Source organism: Balaenoptera borealis (genome assembly GCF_965194805.1).
Source record: "Balaenoptera borealis genome assembly, chromosome: 5".
NCBI lineage: Eukaryota > Metazoa > Chordata > Mammalia > Artiodactyla > Balaenopteridae > Balaenoptera > Balaenoptera borealis.
Genome location: NC_138862.1, coordinates 109,777,655 through 109,797,140, shown reverse-complemented (window position 1 = coordinate 109,797,140; position 19,486 = coordinate 109,777,655). Strand labels below are relative to the sequence as shown.

The 19,486-nt window shown below is 38.8% G+C and overlaps 2 protein-coding genes across 7 annotated transcripts in view; one reads left to right on the top strand and one right to left on the bottom strand.

Moving 5' to 3' along the window:
* The window catches only part of VEPH1 (ventricular zone expressed PH domain containing 1), a 144,388-nt gene that overhangs the window by 71,726 nt on the left and 53,176 nt on the right, over positions 1 to 19,486 (bottom strand). For all 6 annotated transcript variants that reach the window (XM_082394381.1, XM_082394379.1, XM_082394383.1 and 3 more), the window contains exon 5: positions 563 to 729. In XM_082394381.1, the coding sequence (XP_082250507.1) occupies positions 563 to 729 (167 nt within the window). The remainder of the gene's footprint in view (positions 1 to 562; positions 730 to 19,486) is intronic.
* Positions 8,313 to 14,204, top strand: PTX3 (pentraxin 3). Its single transcript, XM_082394424.1, has 3 exons — positions 8,313 to 8,572; positions 9,018 to 9,422; positions 12,982 to 14,204. The coding sequence occupies exons 1-3, from the start codon at positions 8,443 to 8,445 to the stop codon at positions 13,593 to 13,595; spliced, it is 1,149 nt and encodes a 382-aa protein (XP_082250550.1). The 5' UTR covers positions 8,313 to 8,442; the 3' UTR covers positions 13,596 to 14,204.

The following is a 19,486-nucleotide window of genomic DNA, read 5'->3' as shown; positions in this document are numbered from 1 at the left end:
GTGTTTCCAGATGACACTGGCATCTAAATCAGTAGAATGAGAAAGCAGATTGCCCTCTCCAGTGTGAGTGAACCACATCTAATTTGTTGAAGGCCTGCATATGACTGCTTGAGCTGGGACATCAGTCTTCCCCGGGCCTCAGGCTGGGACTTACATCCTCAGCCCTCTGGTCCTCAGGTCCTTGGACTGGAACTACATCACTCGCTCTCCTGGGTCCTCGGCTTGCAGACGGCAGATTGTGGGACTTTTTAGCCTCATAATTGCATAAGCCAACTCTAATTCCTCATGATAAATATGTATGTATGTATGTATGTACAGATAGATAGATTGATTGATAGATTCATTCTATTGCTTCTGTTTCTCTAGAGAACACTAAGACAGTATCCAACTTCTGCCACTACCTCCTCACTTTTATGATTCTAGAAAAAGTGAATGAGTGCTTTCATGTAAAGGAGAGCATGCACAGATACATGAGAGAGGAAAGCTGAAGAATACATCCTGTCCATATACCCAGAAACACACCCAGTTGTGTGAACCATCACGTATATAATGTAAATTTTACCTCCGGTTGCTTCCTCTTTGCAGCTACATGCAAAAGCCGTAAAAGATGGTACTGTTCTGGTTGTTCCAGCTGAGACATCAAGGCTAGGAGTTCTGTCAGGTGTCTGTTAATGGGCTGAGGCTGCTTATCGTACACAGCAGGTAACACCCTCAACAACATGGCATTACCTGTTGAAGGAATAATCACAGAAATGATGACTTTATCAGCCCATGAGCCATAAAATACCATTATTATCAATGCAACAAATTTTGGACTTCCTCACATATTAAATAGCACAGACTAATGGCCAAATCCTCTGCTAAAAATAACATGGTACCTTATTCTGAAAAATCACTAAATCATTATTATTATTTTATTTATTTACTTATTTACTTATTTATTTATGGCTGTGTTGGGTCTTCGTTTCTGTGTGAGGGCTTTCTCTACTTGCGGAGAGCGGGGGCCACTCTTCTTCGCGGTGCACAGGCCTCTCACTGTCGCGGCCTCTCTTGTTGCGGAGCACGGGCTCCAGACGCGCAGGCTCAGTAATTGTGGCTCACGGGCCTAGTTGCTCCGCGGCACGTGGGATCTTCCCAGACCAGGGCTCGAACCCGTGTCCTCTGCATTGGCAGGCAGATTCTCAACCACTGCACCACCAGGGAAGCCCCTAAATCATTATTTAAACAGTTTTCATAAAAGGGAATACTTTATGATATGATCAGCATTATTATCTAATGAAAATTTTTCCTGAGTAATGCACCGTGGGGAAAAGAAGATTTGACAGTAACCAGACGACACCCTTGAGAAGGAAACAGTTTCAATAAAGAATTCCTGACGAGAAACAACATTTGGATGCCGTTTAAATGAAAACTAAGCAGTGACATAAGCATGAATCTAAATGAAACTGAACTAAAAAAAAATAAAAGGGCAGAGGAATGTCTTCATGTTCCTGAGAGATACGGAGGCATGATTCAGACAACTGATATATGGAAACTATGCCTTATTTTTACGACTAGTTAGAAAAGTAGCAATGCAAATCTAGATCCTCAATTTCTGCACTATTTCAAGGGAAGTTTAGACTCAGGTTGTTTGTCACAGGTGATCTGCCTCAAAGACTTGTATGGACAACTGGGTTTAAAATGGCGGAACCTGAAGAAAAAATATGACGTAAGGTTTGCAGGGACTCATCAGCAAACAACATATGGGAAACATCTGCTTATCATTTTATGGTATGGATTTTTTCGAAAAATCCTCTCAAGAACTTAAATGTCTCAGAATTTGTTTCTAGGGATTTCTCGAACAAGAATTTTCTTGCTTCTATTTACTTTAAATTTGGCTCTGTATATAGAAGACTTACACAGAAAGAATCAAATAAGCAGTGATTATACATGTGTAGACCCTTATTAAATGGTGGGGACATTTAGATATGAGGATTAAGAAAAGAAGGCCAGAATTTTCAGAATATCTATGACCAAATTTAATGAAAGGGTGATCCTGGGTCATGGTGAATATATCTCGGTGACGATAAATAATAAGAATTGCTTTTTCCACACATGGCTCATAGAATTAGTCTCAAACAGATTTTAGTCATATGCCCACAGACTCCAAGGTATTGGAAATATTCAGGGTTTTTTTTTAAAATGTGAAAAACATTGTTTTATTTTGTTTGTTTTTTGTTTATTTTTACTAATTTTACTAACAGCTTTTTCTTAAAGGATCAGGAATTGTCAATGTCATGCCCAATCTCTACAAAGCACATTAGCTCATAGAACTTAGCTATGTAGACATACTGATTAACTGCTGAAAAAGGTCACAATAAATGGAACTGTCATTGTAATTGAAGACAGGAACAATACTCATTAAAGGTCCTGGGACCCCTGAAGAGGGAAAACCCAGATTAGTCATCTTTAGCTGACTTGGATTTCGATCAAAGAATACAAAGATAAATAAGGGCTTTTTAAAAAATTTGAAACTGATGAAGACACTTCGTTGTAGAGACCCTATAAATTTCATTCATAAGCTAATATATTCTTCTTCATTATGAAATATTTCAAGCCATTAGACAAATATAGGCAAAAATATAAGGACCACTGGTGTGCCTACCAACCAGCTTTACCAAAACTTAACCTTGTACCATAATTGCTTCCCACCCCACTCACTTCCTTTTCTCCCCAGAGGCAACCACCAACCTGAAATTGGTATTTACCATCTTCATGAATGTTTTTACACTTCAATTGCATGTGTATATATCAATAAGCATTTACACTGTTCTTTGCATGCTTTAAAATCTTATATCAATAGTATATTGTACATATCTTTGTGCAACATATTTTTTTCTCATCCAACATTGTGTTGAAGTTTTATATCCAAGAAGTTCTCCTTCATTTATTCTCACAGCTGTATGGTATTGTATTGTATAAATATGCAACAATTTATTCATATACTTCATGGTTGGAAGATTTTTATTATTGTTATTATTATTGTTATCATTTGCTTTCACCAATAGTGCTGCAATTTTTAGACCTATTTCTTTGTGCATAAATGGGAGATATTCCCTTGGGTACTGATTCTGAGCTTAATGTGCTAAGAAACCACCGGGGCAACTTGTTAAAACACAGATACTGATTCAACAGATTGGAGGTAGAGCCTGAGAATGTGAATTTCTAACAGGCTCTCAGGTGATGTTGATGGTTCCTGGACCACATAATTAAGTAGCAAAGCAGTGGGTTTTTCCCTGGGAGTTAAGTTTCTAGATATTCCAAAATTTCTTTGTAACGTGGTTGTAGTAGTTTTCTATAGCTGCCATAAGAAATTGACAAAAACTGTGGCCCAAAATAACACAAATTTATTATCTTATATTTCCATAATACAAAAGTCTGGCATGAGTCCCACTGGGCTAAAATCCAGGTACTGGAAGGCCTGGGATCCTTCCTGGAGGTTGTAGGAAGGAACCGTTTCTTGGCTTTTCTAGCTTCTGGAGACCACCAGCATTCCTTGCTTTGGGGTCTCCTTCCTCCATCTTCAAAGTCAGCTACAGAGCAACTCTTTGACCCTGCTTCGGTCACTACACCTCTTCCTCTGCTTCTCTCTTCTGCCTCTCTTCCACTTAAGCACCCTTGTGATGACACTGGGTCCATCTGGATAATCTAGGATTATCTCCCTATATGGTAACCTTAATTCCATCTTCTGTGCAATGAAACACAACGTGTTCACAGGTCATGGGGATTAAGACGTGGATATCTTTGGGGAAGGGTTCATTTTTCTGCCTACCACCACGATTATAACAATTTACATACCCACCAGGAGCATGAATGTTTCTGTTGCCAACACTTGGTCTTGACAGACATCGGTTTTTGCCAATCTGATGGGGTTTAAGATGATACCTCATTTTTTGTTTTAATTTTCATTTATTTAATCACTTGTAAGGCTGAGCACCATTTTTATATGTTTTCAGGTCATTTCCTCTGCTGTGATTTGGCCATTCATGTCCTTTGCCTATTTTCGATTGGGATGTTTGTGTTTTCTTATTGATTTGTAGAAGTTTCTTATTTATTCTGGACACTAATATTTGGTCTATTAGTTTTAAAGTTGCAATCCTAATGGAGTTGATTTTTAAATTTTTTATTTTATGGTTTATAAAGATTTTGTTATTGAGAAATTTTTCCCTAATATAATGAATATGTTCATAAAAATATTCTACTATATATTCTCCTAAAAGCATTATGATTTTTTAAAAAATTTATTTTATTTATTTATTTGGCTGCGTTGCGTCTTTGTCGCTGCGTGCAGGCTTTCTCTAGTTGCCGCGAGCGGGGGCTACTCTTCGTTGCAATGCACGTGCTTCTCATTGCAGTGGCTTCTCTTGTTGCAGAGCACGGGCTCTAGGCGCACAGGCTTCAGTAGTTGTGGCTCTCAGGCTCTAGAGTGCAGGCTCAGTAGTTGTGGCGCACGGGCTTAGTTGCTCCGCGGCACGTGGGATCTTCCTAGACCAGGGCTCGAACCGGTGTCCCCTGCATTGGCAGGCGGATTCTTAACCATTGCGCCACCAGGGAAGTCCTATGATTTTGTTTTTATGTTTGTCTTTAATCCATCTGGATTTTACTTTTTGTACATATGAGGAAGGGATCTAATTATAAATATATATTTGTGTGTATATAAACAATTGTCCCAGGTCAATTTATTGAGTGGCCAACTGTTTCCCTTCTGATTTGTAATACCTCTTTCATATATAAAGTTTCCCATGTATCTGGATCTGTTTCTGGTTATTTGTCATACCTTCACCAATTATATATTTTCTTCATTACAATAACTTTATAATAAATCATTATATCTCACAGGGCAAATTTCTTCATCTTCTACTTCAAATTCCTCTACTTTATATAAATTTTACCATTAGTTTGTCAACTTCCTTGAAAAACTAGAATTTTTTTCTTCACATTGAATACTGAATACTGAATATATATATATATATATTGAATATATAGACTAATTTGGAATAATTGACATCTCTGTGAAACTGAGTCTTCTTATTCAAGAACTTGATATATTCTTCTATGTAATTTTTTTATGTCTTTCAAAGTTTTGTGATATTAGCTGTGCCTTATATATCTTTTATTAAATAGATTCCTAGGTATTCCATATTTGTTGTTGCTATTGTAGTGCAAGTTTTTGGTCTTTTAAAGATATTTTCTATTTATGTGCTGTATTAAGAAAGCAACTGATTTTTGTACATTGACCTTTCATCCAGCAAAAGTTTAGTTCTTTTGTTAATAAACTGTCTTTAGAGTCTCTTAGATTTTCTGTATATAGATAATCAACTTATAATAACTGATGACAACTTCGTTTCTTTCCATCCTTATTCCTTACATTTCTTTTTTTGTCCTACTTTACCAGCTGGGACCTCAAACACTTTGATGAATAGAACCAGTGTCCACTGGTATCGTTTTGTTATTCCTGTCTTTAAAGAGTATGTTTCTAAGGATTCATCATAATGTATGTACATGTTTCTATACATTTTTGGTATTTACATTTTATCAGTTTAAGCTCCTGTCTTTTTCCTAGTTTGAATATGAATGAGTGTTGAATTTTATTAAACGATTTTCCTGCACCTGTCCACATGACCATATGATTTCTCCTTTAACTTGTTATTGTAGTAAATTAATGAATATTCTAATGTTTAATCAATCTTGCACTCTTAGAATACACTCAGCTTGGTTATGATGCATTTTAATGCCTAGATTGCTGGATTTTGGCTAATACTTCATTTAGAGCTTTTACATCTATATCCTTAAATGAGACTGACTTGCAGTTTTCCTTTCTTGTACTGACCTCGTCTCTTTTTAGTATCATACTTACTAGACATATAAAAAGAATTTAGTGCATTCCTGCACACTCTATTCTCAGAGGCTGTTTATATAAAATGGGGATTATGTGTTCCTTGCTTGGTAGAACTTGCTTATCAAACCTTCTGAGCAATGTTCCATATATTTCATCATATCAAAATTTAAATTATGTAGTTTAAATTTCTGTATCCTTTCACAGTTTTTTTGGCATTTGAATGATCAGTTATGACAGAAGTGAACCTATCAGTTATGAGAAGTATGTTAAAATCTATCTTTATGATTATAGATTTGTCAATTTCTTCTTATAAGTCTGTCAATATTTGGCATATTTTTTTGAAAGTACCAGATAGTTCTGAGATATCTTCCTGGTAAAGCATTTCATCATAATTTAATTGCTCTCTTTGCTTTAAAGTCTACTTTTGACTGATATTAATACAACTATGCTAGCTTTTTCGAATTGCCCTTGTTTGGTATATTCTCTCACCACTTCTAAATTTTTTTGTTTTCGAGATTTCTAGATTCCTATGTTTTATGTGTGACTCTTGTAAGTGACTTATAGCTGGACTTAAAAAATATTTCTACCTGACAAACATTTGTCTCTTAACTGAAAGTTTGTTTCATTGATATTTATAGTGATTACTGGTATATTTGGATTTATTTTTATGTTACATTGTGCTTTTTACTTATCTTGCTCTGTGTATGTTTTTCTTCCCTACCTACTTCCTATTGAATAGGTTAAGTTTTTTTGTTTTTTTTTTTTAATTCACTCTATTCCTTCTATTTGGACATTTTATTTCTTTTTGGTTTTGGTGGCTGTCCTTTAAAAGATAAACATTCTTGAACTAACAAAGAAAAATTAATTTTCCTGTCTTGAACAATGAAAGGATTTTAGAATTACTTTCTTAGCTCTTTCTTCCAGTTCCTTAATATTCTCTTCAGCTTCAGCCTAATTTGTCATTTAATCCATTCCTTGAATTTTTAAAAAATTTCAATTAACTTTTTTTTAATTCTAGAAGTTATATTTAATTCTTTAAAAAAAATCAGTGTCTTTTTCTTTTTTCATGTTTCCAATTCCTTCTTGTAGATCTTAAATCACTTTCAACACACTTATTTTCTAGTTTCTAGCTGATATTTTAAATAAATGAAATTCTTGAGGGAGGGGTGTCTAATCCCTTTTGGTTTCTGTTGGTTCTCATTTATGGTGGATTGTTTCCTCATATGTTTAAATATTTTTTATTATGAATTTATTTTTACTGTGTCAGATAGTATACATTTGAATCTGGAACATGTATGAGGGCAGGCCCAAAGTCACAAACTCTCAGAGACCCTGTAGAGTTCAGTCAAAGAGAGCTATGCTTACTTCTCACTTTCTTGTGCTAGGGCAGAGACCAACTGAAATCCAATAGGTAACTCCTCACCATGGCCTAAGCCTTGTTCCATATGGCGATTAACACTTGGTTATCACAGAACGGATAACATGTCCACCCCTTCACCTCCCCTGGGGGGAGGGGGCCTAGCATCAGCTCTTGGGCTTACTGGTCTGTTTTTGGTTCCCTCTCTTGGGCCTCTGGATATTTTCCTTACTTTATTGGAAGCTTATTTGTACATTTAAAGTTTTTATTATTATTCTAATGTAAACACATTTCTAGGTTTTTTTTTCACCAGAGTTTTCAGCTTATATAGATCTCCATATATTGGCAGAAGCAGGAATCTCTAAATTTACTTTAGAAACATGATCTTTGACTCTAAGCCTACTGAAATAATATATCCACATAATTTCAGGTTATGAAAAGAAACATACCTAAAATCAGTTAATTCCTTTTCCCCAGCTCCTTCTCATTTTAGGTTTACCAGTTTTGCTGTGTTTGTCGTTAGAAAGTCCATTTATAAAAGTATAGTTGCAACTCCAGAAGGATTAAAGGTGGAATAACTTGGAATGGATTTGCCTTCTAGAGCCATACAAATTTTTACTGTGTTGGTTTCTCTTGAAATCAGAGTAACTTTCACAGTTTAGACCTGTAAAGCTGTGTACAAAGAAAAGTGAAAAAAAGTTTTCTATACATAAAGGTTGTGAAACAATGAGAGTGCACACAAAATGCTGAAATGATGCTCTTGCTTTCACACCTCTATGCCTGCTGAATTATTTCTCCCCCTAATACCCCTCCCCTCCCTCTCATCCTTCAGTGCTACCAATTCAAGTTACAACAGCTAATCCCCAGGGGGAGACAGTCCTAGCCCAGTCTCCCCACCTCTTTCCCCTCTGACCCTCTTCCAATTAATCTGACTGCAGTGTAAACCTTTGTGGTTTACTATTGTGCAACTCCCCACGTCTCCTTCGCCCTCCCCCCCCCTCCCCCCCCCCCCCCCCATTCAGGGGAACTCCCGTGAACGCAGTGCCACTGGCATTACTCATTCATCCCCATTCAGACTTTCCCCAGCATTTATTAAGGGCTCTCAGCTCCTGCCTCTCACTCTCCTCCGCTCCTTCTCCACTCAACTTGAGAGCCTCTTGTCTCATCCCCTCCCGCCGTCTGTGGGAAGAACTTTGTCTCTTCAGCAATGCATCTCCCTGTGATTCTGTTTTGTGCTCTCTGGTCTGCAGTGTCGGCCGAGAACTCGGATGAATATGAGCTCATGTATGTGAATCTGGACAATGAAATAGACAATGGACTCCATCCCACTGAGGACCGTAAGTTCATTTTAACTGTTTCTCTGCTAACCCTAATTACATATCCACCTCTTTGGGTCTAAGTATTATACATATATTTTGTAGCCAATGAAATAAGCAACAAAATTAGTTTGTTTTGCAAAAGAGAAAAGCACGTTAGGAAAGGGAGAGGTTTCAAAAAGTTACTTCTGTCAGAGATACATAATGGGTCAAACTGTATGAAATCGCCGATATTCTCGCTTTGAGCTCCATGAACGGCAATTTCATAAGAGTTCAACTTCATATAAACTTGCATGGTTTCTGTCATACTCGAGATATTTACATGCTGTTTTTTGCAGGTATCCTGAAAGGAAAGGGGGGTACTGGGGATGAGTACTTGGGACCACCGAGGGAGGTCGGCATTTTACAAAGCACACCCGAGGAGGGCCTGGGCGGGTCGGTAACGCGTGTGTGTCCCGTGCTCTAGCTACGCCGTGCGACTGCAGTCAGGAGAACTCCGAGTGGGACAAGCTCTTCATCATGCTGGAGAACTCGCAGATGCGGGAGGGCATGCTGCTGCAGGCCACCGACGACGTCCTCCGGGGTGAGCTGCAGAAGCTGCGGGCCGAGCTGGGCCGGCTGGCGGGCAGCCTGGCGAGGCCGTGCGCGCCGGTGGCCCCCGCCGAGGCCAGGCTGGCCCGGGCGCTGGACGAGCTGCTGCAGGCGAGCCGCGACGCGAGCCGCAGGCTGGCGCGCCTGGAGGAAGCCGGGGCGCTGCAGCCGCAGGAGGAGGCGGGGCAGGCCCTTGGCGCAGTGCTCCAGGAGCTGCGGCAGACGCAGGCCGACCTCCGCGCTGTGCAGGGCTGGGTGGCAGGACGCTGGCTGCCAGCAGGTGAGGACGCTGGGCCGGGCGGGGACCCCCACGCGGCTTCGTTCTCGGAGCGCGAGTTGCGGGAAGCCGAGTCAGCCAACCCTCTAGGGGGTGCTTTAGTGGGAGGAAACACACACACACACACCCCCTCTGTTTCTCCATGCATGGTCACAGAGCTCAGACACACCATACAAGGCGGGAAAATTGCTTTCAAAAGTAGTCTCCAGTCCCGAGGAACCCAGAGGATAGATGTGCACGTAACCATCCCAGTCTTGAAATAGACGTCAAGGGGCCCCAGACTGACACCCGATCCGACCAGGCGTTACAGGAGCTCTATTGGCCGGTTATAACCGTGATCTCTCTCGGTGTCAGCTTCCCTCCGTTAGGGATTTCCACTTCGTCTAATTTTAGCCGGTTTCTCTCTTTAGGGGAACTCTGGTTCCCCGCGCTATTTCAGGGCCCAGCCTAATTTTTAGGAACGTTTTCCAATCCCTGGGCTGGCCCCTCCTCCCTGCCAGTTTCAAACAAAAGACTTGAGGCTGAATCTGATCTCCCAAGGGGTACCCCCAGCCCTCGGGTCTGTGAAATGAGCGCCAGAGTGAGGTCCAGGGTGTGAGGTTTGGAATAAACCAGCGGCTGAGGGATCCAAAGAGCGACAGTAAGAGGTACGAGCCAATTGGTATCCAGGTGGTACCCCAGGGATGTGGAGGATCAGAGTGAAAGAGGGGAGAGGCAGTTCAAACCAGATGCAACCTGTCGAAGTCCCATGTAATACTAAGTGAATTTTCAAACACATGTGGGCCCGAAATAATACATTTTAAAGACGGTTCAAGAAAATACAGAGTAGATTTGGAGCCAAGTAACACTCCTTTGTAAGTCAAAATTTCTAAGAAATGGTGATGTAACAATTGTGGGTTACATTAGAAAATCTGTGTCCTATGTAAGAAAATATGACTTACACTTTTCCTGAGCATCTTATGAACAGAAAACAATTACAAAAAGCACCATCCTTTCTTTATGTCCAATAAAGCAACTCTTATTGGATGGGGTAGGAGAAGAATCATGCATGTGCGAGAGCATGTTTCATTTAAGATTGCAGAAACCATACCAGAATATGAGTCTTTCCTAAATAATTGAGGACTGTCAGTACAGAGCATATTTTTAAAAATATTAAGTAGGGCTTCAGAGGGAGGAAAAATCATAAAATCAAATATACAATAGATCCTCAATGTAAGTGACAAGAAGACAAATTATAATTCTTTAGCTGTTTTAATGGATGAAATTTCTTGTCTTTTGCAAACCATGTAAAATCATTGTACATATCACATACCAGGAAAACTGAAGAATTACGCTGTTTCACCTCCACCTCTGCATACTAGTTAGAGCAGAAGAGGGATGTATTTCTGAATTCAAAAATGTTAATTTCTTATTACAATACATCCTCCACTAATACTTTTACCCACATGCTTTGATTTCTCCTCTCTTGGTTTCCTGCCAGCTTGGCTCCTAAGGGATTCCTAATCATTCTGTTGTCAGCCTCTTAAGAACCTGGTTTTAATTCTGTCTGGTCTTTGATAATATAATCAGAAAAACCTATTAGTTAAAAGCCATTTCATGAGAGAGTTTCTGACATTTTAAAGACATATCAAGAGCCTCAATCACTGGCCCCCAAAAGAAGCCACAAAAAAACTTGCCAACATGCAGTTCTACTCCATGAGCTCACATAACTAGTGCAGCCGACAGGGGAAGCTGGGTCTCTGAGAGGCAATCAAGGAAGGCTTTGGAATGCAATCCTAACTGCCTGGGCTTATTTAAACAGGAAATCAGTTCATGAGATTGTAGTTGGCACCCTCTCTGAACACGACTGAAACATAACAGAGAATATGTCAAATGCCCATGCATATGGTGATCTTTTGTTCCATGATCTTTGATTGATTTAAACAACACAGCTAGAAAAGCATGTACCTACCAATTTCATTTGAAAAAAGAATCAACACCTCATTAAAAATTAATTTTAAAAAATCTTCAGAAATTCAAATTATTCAGTGAAAAAGTTAATACCAAAGTATGACAGGACCAATTTTGTGCTTTAGTATGACAGTTATTTTTCTAGGATTTTCTGAACCTCAATATCTTCTCTATTTCTAAAGGATAAGGTCCATCTGCTTAATTTTTATTCTTAGGATGGAGCCTAGCCCTCAGCCACTTGTAGGCAGTTAGCTTAGTTTACCACACTTTGCATGGATATTTGGTTCCTGTAAGTTCTGTCTATTCACCAGTTAGTCTTTTAAAGCTCTGAGAGTTTGCTTTTTAAAGCTATCTTACGGTAAATCTTCTTTAGGTAGTTATAAAGTGAATACCTAGCCCTAATTTAGATTTTAAAAAATTCTTTCTTTATATGGTCTTTTATACATATATGAGGTTAGCACAAGGCAGAGCTCACTTGTTAAAGGTTTTAGCACATTATTTCCTAGAGACATCTAAAAGGTCTTCACTTCAGCATCTGCAGCTCCCTGACTGGCCATGTGACCTGGAGATGGACAGAGGTGGGAATTTACTGAGTTCCCAACCCCCAAGTTTGAAAGTCTCCTTCTAAGTGCGTATTAGCAGAAATATATACTCTATCCGACCCCTTGGAAGAATTCACTCTTCCTTAAAGGTTTTCTGTTACAGCTTACATAGCATTTATAAGCATGTGGACAGAGTAAGAATTTTTTTTTTTTTTTAATTATTAGCACCTTTTAATTATTATTTATTTATTTATTTATTTATTTGGCTGTGTTGGGTCTTCGTTTCTGTGCGAGGGCTTCCTCTAGCTGCAGCAAGCGGGGGCCACTCTTCATCACGGTGCGCGGGCCTCTCACTATCGCAGCCTCTCTTTTTGCGGAGCACAGGCTCCAGACACGCAGGCTCAGTAGTTGTGGCTCACGGGCCTAGTTGCTCCGCGGCATGTGGGATCTTCCCAGACCAGGGCTCGAAACCGTGTCCCCTGCATTAGCAGGCAGATTCTCAACCACTGCGCCACCAGGGAAGCCCCAGAGTAAGAATTTTTAAGCATATCTTTGGTCCACAGAGCTCTTCTCGACTGCTACATGCTTCTTCTTTACAGACTTGCAGAATATTACAAGGAGAATGGAAGAGCCTTTGACAGATAACTATAAAGCCTGGAGAGATTGTGGGGCTCATCGAAAGCTACACAGCTTACTAGTAGTAAAACAAACTGAATTCCAGCTCTTTTAGCCAAATCCAGGGGTTCTTCTACCACTAAGAGGCAATGCAGCGTGCTGGTTAAGGGTGTGGTTCCTGCAGCCAGAGTGCCCAAGTTCAAACCCAATTTTACCATTTCTCTGTGTGCCTTCTTTTCCATTTACATGCTTCTGAATGAGACAGTTGATTTTCCTTATTCCTGTTTTCTTTGCTCTATAGAGATTATACTTGGACCCCTCAAGTCATAACATATTGCTGCATATAGTTTTTAACTGTAGTCATTAAAAGGCCCATCCTAAAATACCTAACTGCCAGAATCATTTCAGAATGAATCTGTATTTTCTTTCATATTCTTACTTCCTTGCTACTCTAGGTTGTGAAACAGCGATTTTATTCCCCATGCGTTCCAAGAAGATTTTTGCAAGCGTGCATCCAGCAACACCAATGAAACTTGAGGCTTTCAGTGCCTGCATTTGGGTCAAAGCCACAGATGTGTTAAACAAAACTGTCCTGTTTTCCTATGGCACAAAGAGGAATCCATATGAGATCCAGCTGTACCTCAGCTATCAGTCCATCGTCCTTGTGGTGGGTGGAGAGGAAAACAGACTGGTCACCGATACTGTGATTTCCCTGGGAACGTGGACCCATCTGTGCAGCACCTGGAATTCAGAGAAAGGGCACGTGGCCTTGTGGGTAAATGGTGACCTGGTGGCCGCCACTGTCGACATGGCCACGGGTCACGTTGTTCCCGAGGGAGGAATCCTGCAGGTTGGCCAAGAAAAGAACGGCTGCTGTGTGGGTGGTGGCTTTGATGAGACATTAGCCTTTTCTGGCAGACTCACGGGCTTCAACATCTGGGATCGTGTTCTTAGTAATGAAGACATAAGAAAGACCGGAGGAGCAGAGTCCTGTCACATCCGGGGCAACGTGGTTGGGTGGGCAGTCACGGAGATTCAGCCCCACGGAGGAGCGCAGTACGTTTCTTAAGTGTGGTGAAACTCTACTTAAAGCCAAAGAAAGAAACTCACATTTTAAGCATATGCCACTTGGGAAGGTCTAAAAACCTGAATTCATTATTAAGAACACTTGAGACTAATGAAGGAGAGAGTTGAGATCAATCTTTATTTATCTTGGCAAAACACTGAATAAATAGTCGAAGGGGAGACATTGGAGAAGGCTTTTGGGGATATTGTTACTAGACTTTATGCCATGTGCTTTCAGATTAATGCTGTGTCTTTGTCAGATAAACTCTCAAATAATGAAAAAAGACTGTATGGTTGAACAGAAGGACAACTGTTTTACTTTTCTTTGGCTAATTTTGTTTTGGCCAGAGATGAATTTTACATTGGAAGAATAATAAAATAACATTTGTTGTCCACTGTTCATTGTTATTGGTACATACCTTATTATGAAAAAATGATGATAGAACATATTTATACTACCATGTGACTTAACAAATACAAATGTAGTGTGTGTTATAATGTCACTTTTTTGAGGAGATAGTTATATAAGTTATATTGTAAAATGGTTTTGTATTAATTTTATTGAGACTATTTTTGTAAATCTCTACTGTAAATAAAATATTTTATAAAACTAGTCCATGTCATCTAATTATAAATTTAAAATGTTTGGGAGCAAATCCACCTTTTTTTTTTAATCTAAAGCAGGCAATTAGTTTTCAGATACTAATCTATTATGTAAATAGTAATAGTTACTATTGTTAGAAACAAACTATAGAGTTGTTTTAAGCACTGGCTTCCTATAAATCATAGGCAAGAAATATGATCTTGGCTAAGTCAATTCATCTCTCTGGGGTTTAGTTTTCTCAACTGAGAAATCAAGGAATTGAAGAAATAATGATTCCTTCCAATTTGATGATGCTATGAGCATATACAACTTTCTGTCCCATGTATACAGGGGAAAAAAATGAATTATATTCAGAGTTCCTCAGATTCACATGATACCTGCCAGAGATGGTTTAGGACTGTTATTGGGGAGATCTAAAAATCTGGAAAAGAAACAATGACTTCTGCCCTTAATACACATCCCATTCTCTTATGCATAAAGGAGAGGACAGTCAAGTCCCTTCATCCTGTAGATGGGGAGATAACTCTCTACCACACTAATGTTCTCCTCCTGTAGAGGCTATGCAAGCAAGGGCTGACAGAAGAACCACAAAGCCACGTCTGAACATCAGTAGGAAGTGTGGCAGAACCACAGTGATAATGTGTCCGCCTAAAGGTAGGACCTGAACAACCACAGGTCATCTCCTGTTCATGAGGTTTGGAGAAGGGAGCCAGGAGTAATTATCAAACCACATTTTGTAACTAACTAGCGTGGTCCTTAGACAAGTTACTTAACTCCTCTGGAACTTCTCAGTAAAAGGAGGGGGTTAAACTCTTAGTGTCCAGTGAAATTCTATAAATCTAGGAATCTTTGAAGATATACTCATGGTATCAATACAGCTTCACCCTACTCGTGAGACCCACAAAGCCAGGGTGAAGTGTCTCAAAGAAAATCCTTCCCAGTTTTGAGGTCACAGGTCAGTCTCAGACACTTGGAGATTACATAATTCAAGGCTGCAGGCACAGTGGCCATATGCAAGTCCTTGTTTAGCCACTGTCTATGACTCTGAATGCTGAGCTGAAGGAGGAAATACTTGACCTAACCTTCAGCTGAGAGTTAGGCATGCTTTCAATTCCTTTTCACATTTCAGCATGAATTACATCTGTTCAAGAGACCCAAGATGATGCTGGCCAAGAGATATGCAAATTCATATGCAGATAGAGTTAAATGTAAGGGAACTTTTAATGTTTAACAGGAATTACATGTTGAAGGCAGAGAAGAAACAAATTGAAAAAAGGAAAGTAACCCTTGAGTTACTAAAGTAGAAATTACATCTGCCACAGCAGTAAATCTGGATAAGTGTTCTAGGGACTTCTAATTGTTCCCTGATATCTATTTTCCCTCTTTTCCTAAGTAACAGAATTCTGGTTTTAATGGTATGTATGGCCACTCTAAAGTCTCTATTTTCCAGCATCAATTGCAGCTAGATGTGGCCAAATGACTATGTTCTGGCTGATGGTGAAATAACGAAATGTGATTCCCTTTCCCTTCCTCCTTCTGACTGATGGGAATATGGTAATAACGGCTGGAATTTCAGCAACCATCTTAGGTCAAGAGATTTAGCATAACAATATAGAATGAGCTTGGGCCTTTAATATTATGAAGCTGTCTTGCCAGCCCTAGGCTGCCTGTCCCTGAACTTCTTTAACACAACAACAACAACAAAATACACCTTTATCTTCTTCAATCCACTACTGGTTGACTACTTAATCTAATCCTGATCCAGTAGAGCAATTTTTCTTTTTAATAAAAAAGACCAAGCACTTTATTCCCTCAAAATACTCATAGACTATATGTACAAAATACACTTTACAGTCTCAGGAAGCTGGCTATCTGACTCTTTTCTTTACACTAATAGCATTTAATGAGTTTTAGAATACATAGTGTCAGCAAAAGGAGGAAGAAATGTGTAAAATAGTGATAAAATAATCTAAAGAGAAATATCAGCGTGCTGGCTTAGTCTAGCACATTGGCAAAGAGTTTCACTCACCAGGATGGTTACTGAGGGCTTCATCATATTATAGCACAGTAAAAGAATTGTGCAAGATGGCTCAATTTATTCAGAGGAAAAAATACACGTATAACTAATATATAATACATTACATGTACAAAATATAAAATATTATGTATGTGTGCTAGAGTGACAAACTGTCCTGGTTTGCCTAGGACCAACCCAGCTTTAGTACTGAAAGTCCCCTGTTCCAGGAAATCCTTCAGTCCTCGGCAAACTGTGACACTTTGTCACTCTAGTACCTACATATGTATGTAAGTAGAGCAACTTTTTTGCAGGGATAGTATCTGAACAAGATAGAGTTGATATATTTTCCTTGTCTATTGCAATGTGAGTTGGCTTTTAATTAAGTATTAATTCCTTTAAAATATATCCAGAACAGTTGACTGTTAAGTATATATTACAGAATTTTAGAGCTAGGTATTTGCAATTACTCAACTAACTTCACTTTAATAAATAGATTCGCAAACAAAGAAGAAACTATAATTGATTTTTATTTCATCTCTTCTTAAATTTTATATTAGAAAGCTCTTCTTTGAGAAGCTTACTAAGGCCAAATGTTTCTAGAACTGTATTTTAGCCACTAAGAAATAGCACTCAAAGACTTCCCTGGTGGTGCAGTGGTTAAGAATCCGCCTGTCAATGCAGGGGACATGGGTTCGAGCCCTGGTCCGGGAAGATCCCACATGTCGCAGAGCAACTAAGCTGATGCGCCACAACTTCTGAAGCCCGGGTGCCACAACTACTGAAGCCCGTGCGCCTAGAGCCTGTGCTCCACAACAAGAGAAGCCACCGCAATAAGCCCGTGCACCGCAACGAAGAGTAGCCCCCACTCGACGCAACTAGAGAAAGCCCACGCGCAGCTATGAAGACCCAACGCAGCCAAAAATAAAAAGACAGGAAGGAAGGAAGGAAGAAAGAAAGGGCACTCAAAAAGTTTAAAATCTTGGTCAAAGTAATTGTATGTGTTCACTTATATATTCCTGGATTCAGTGAACTTGAAAACTCAGATTGCTGACCCTTGCATTCGGTTTTATAAATCTGGAGTATAGAAGAAAGCTTGCTGGGCTTGGGGTCAGAAACACAACATTCAAATCCTAGCACCATTACCCACTAACTATAAAATGTCAGGCCTGCTAACTAATCTTTATGAATCTCAAATTCGCCAAGAAACTGGGGAAAACAGGACTTACCTACCTTGCTGAAGGGGTATTATGAAAATGATATAACAAGAAATAATGTATCTAAAAGTACTTTATAAACCCTAAAATAATTTTTGAAATGAAACAGTTATCATAAAAATGTTTTTCAAGTTGTTCCCAGTGGATTAAATAAAAAATAAGCAAACAAACAAAAATACAAACAAATAAGTATAAAGATTCCCTTCCATTGTGGCTAAGTTATTCTCAAGAGTTCGGCCCATGGATGCTTATAACTGTGCAGGCCTTATTCTACTTCACAGCAACATCTGCTGGTGAAGTCAGGAAGGTGCAAACTCTGGCGTGCATCAGATCCAAGACTTGGTTAACGATTCAGAAGAGATTCTTTTCTGATTTAAGATGTGTCTCTATTTCTTGTTCCACATTTGTATTGACTTTTATTAACATTATATTTAATATTTCCCTATATCTATTGATATTCAGGTTGAATATTCTTAATGAGATTACTTTGGTAGCCTGTTTTCTAGAATATTTGATTAATAAATTCTTTCTCAACAACCTGTAATATGGTGGACTTAAAACCTTTTCCTTGAAGAATAACTGTATCATGAATTTTTAATGGCTAAGTATCTCCCCAGAGATTACAAAACTATACAAATGGATGTGATTCTGCCTTTAATATTTTAACATGGGCCTGGTATACGGCAGACACTCAGTGATGACAATAACGATGATGATGATTATGATGATGGTGATAAAAAGAAGAATCATGGTAACCGCTGATGAACGTGGGCCCGGCACTGTGCAAAGTATAGCTGCTTTATCTATTTAAGCCTCACACCCACACTATTTGGTACCTACTATCACTGCCACAATAAATGGGAGGTCAATTTTCTATCTCCGTTTTTCTGAAACAGCTCACCAATCAGTGGTTTGAACTTTGTCTCACATTGAGAAAGAAATGAGGTGAATTTATCACAATTAACTAGACAGTCTTTTCTAGGCCATTGCCAGGAAGTCAGAAAGGAATCTGGACTCTTGCTGAGACAAGATTACATTTCTTTCCAAAGACTTTCTACTTAAGTTTCAAATCATTTGAGGTCATCTTGTGATTTGTGCCAGAGGACCGTGTAAGAGGCATATTGACAGAGACTAATATTTCCTTATTATGACCACTGATTCAGAAATGCAGATGAAAGGACGTCACTGTTTTTAGTTTTGATAGTAGTGGTGTGCATTGCATCAGAGTTCCAAATAAAAATTTGGAAAGGGTTTCCCTATAGGCTCTCAAATAATCCCTTACAGTTGGTGATACCCTCATTTTAGGGATCACCAATAATATTGTCAACTTCCTAGGTGAAAGATATGCTAACTCATGCTGCACTAAGCATTGGTTGTGCTTTTATATTCCAGTACTGGACAGGTTTAAAAAAGCATCTTCACATAGCAAAGAACAAGTCTGAAGAATTATTCAGGACCACTGAAAAACAAATCTCCCACTCTGAAAAGGTTCTGATGTTACAAAATATTAAATTGCCCTGATATGATTTAAGCAGAAAACAAATTAATTACCCAAGGGACATCCTTGTCTTATCTTTTTAATTCAATGGGAAAGCATTCAACATTTCCTCATTAAGTATGATTTTAGATGTAGGATTTTGCAGATATCCTTTATTAGATTAAGGATGTTCCCTTCTATTGTTAGTTTGCTGAGAGGTTTTTTTTTTTTTTAATCATGAACAGACTTTGAATTTTACAAAAGGAAAGGATATATATATATCTTAATTATAATCTTAATTATATATATAATAATTATATACATATATATATTATATCTTCTTAATGTTTCAGGAAGTTCTCCAAAATTCCTAGGTTGCATTCTTTCTTTCTTTCATGAATGGATACTGAATTTTATGAGATGCTTTTACTGATCAAATGACTTTTTTCCCTTTTAGTCTTTTACTGTGGAGAATTACATCTTGAATATTGTCATCCTTGAATTCCTGGGATAACTTTTATAAAATGAGGATAACAATAGTTCCTCCCTCATAAGCTATTAGGAGAATTATATGAGTTAAAAG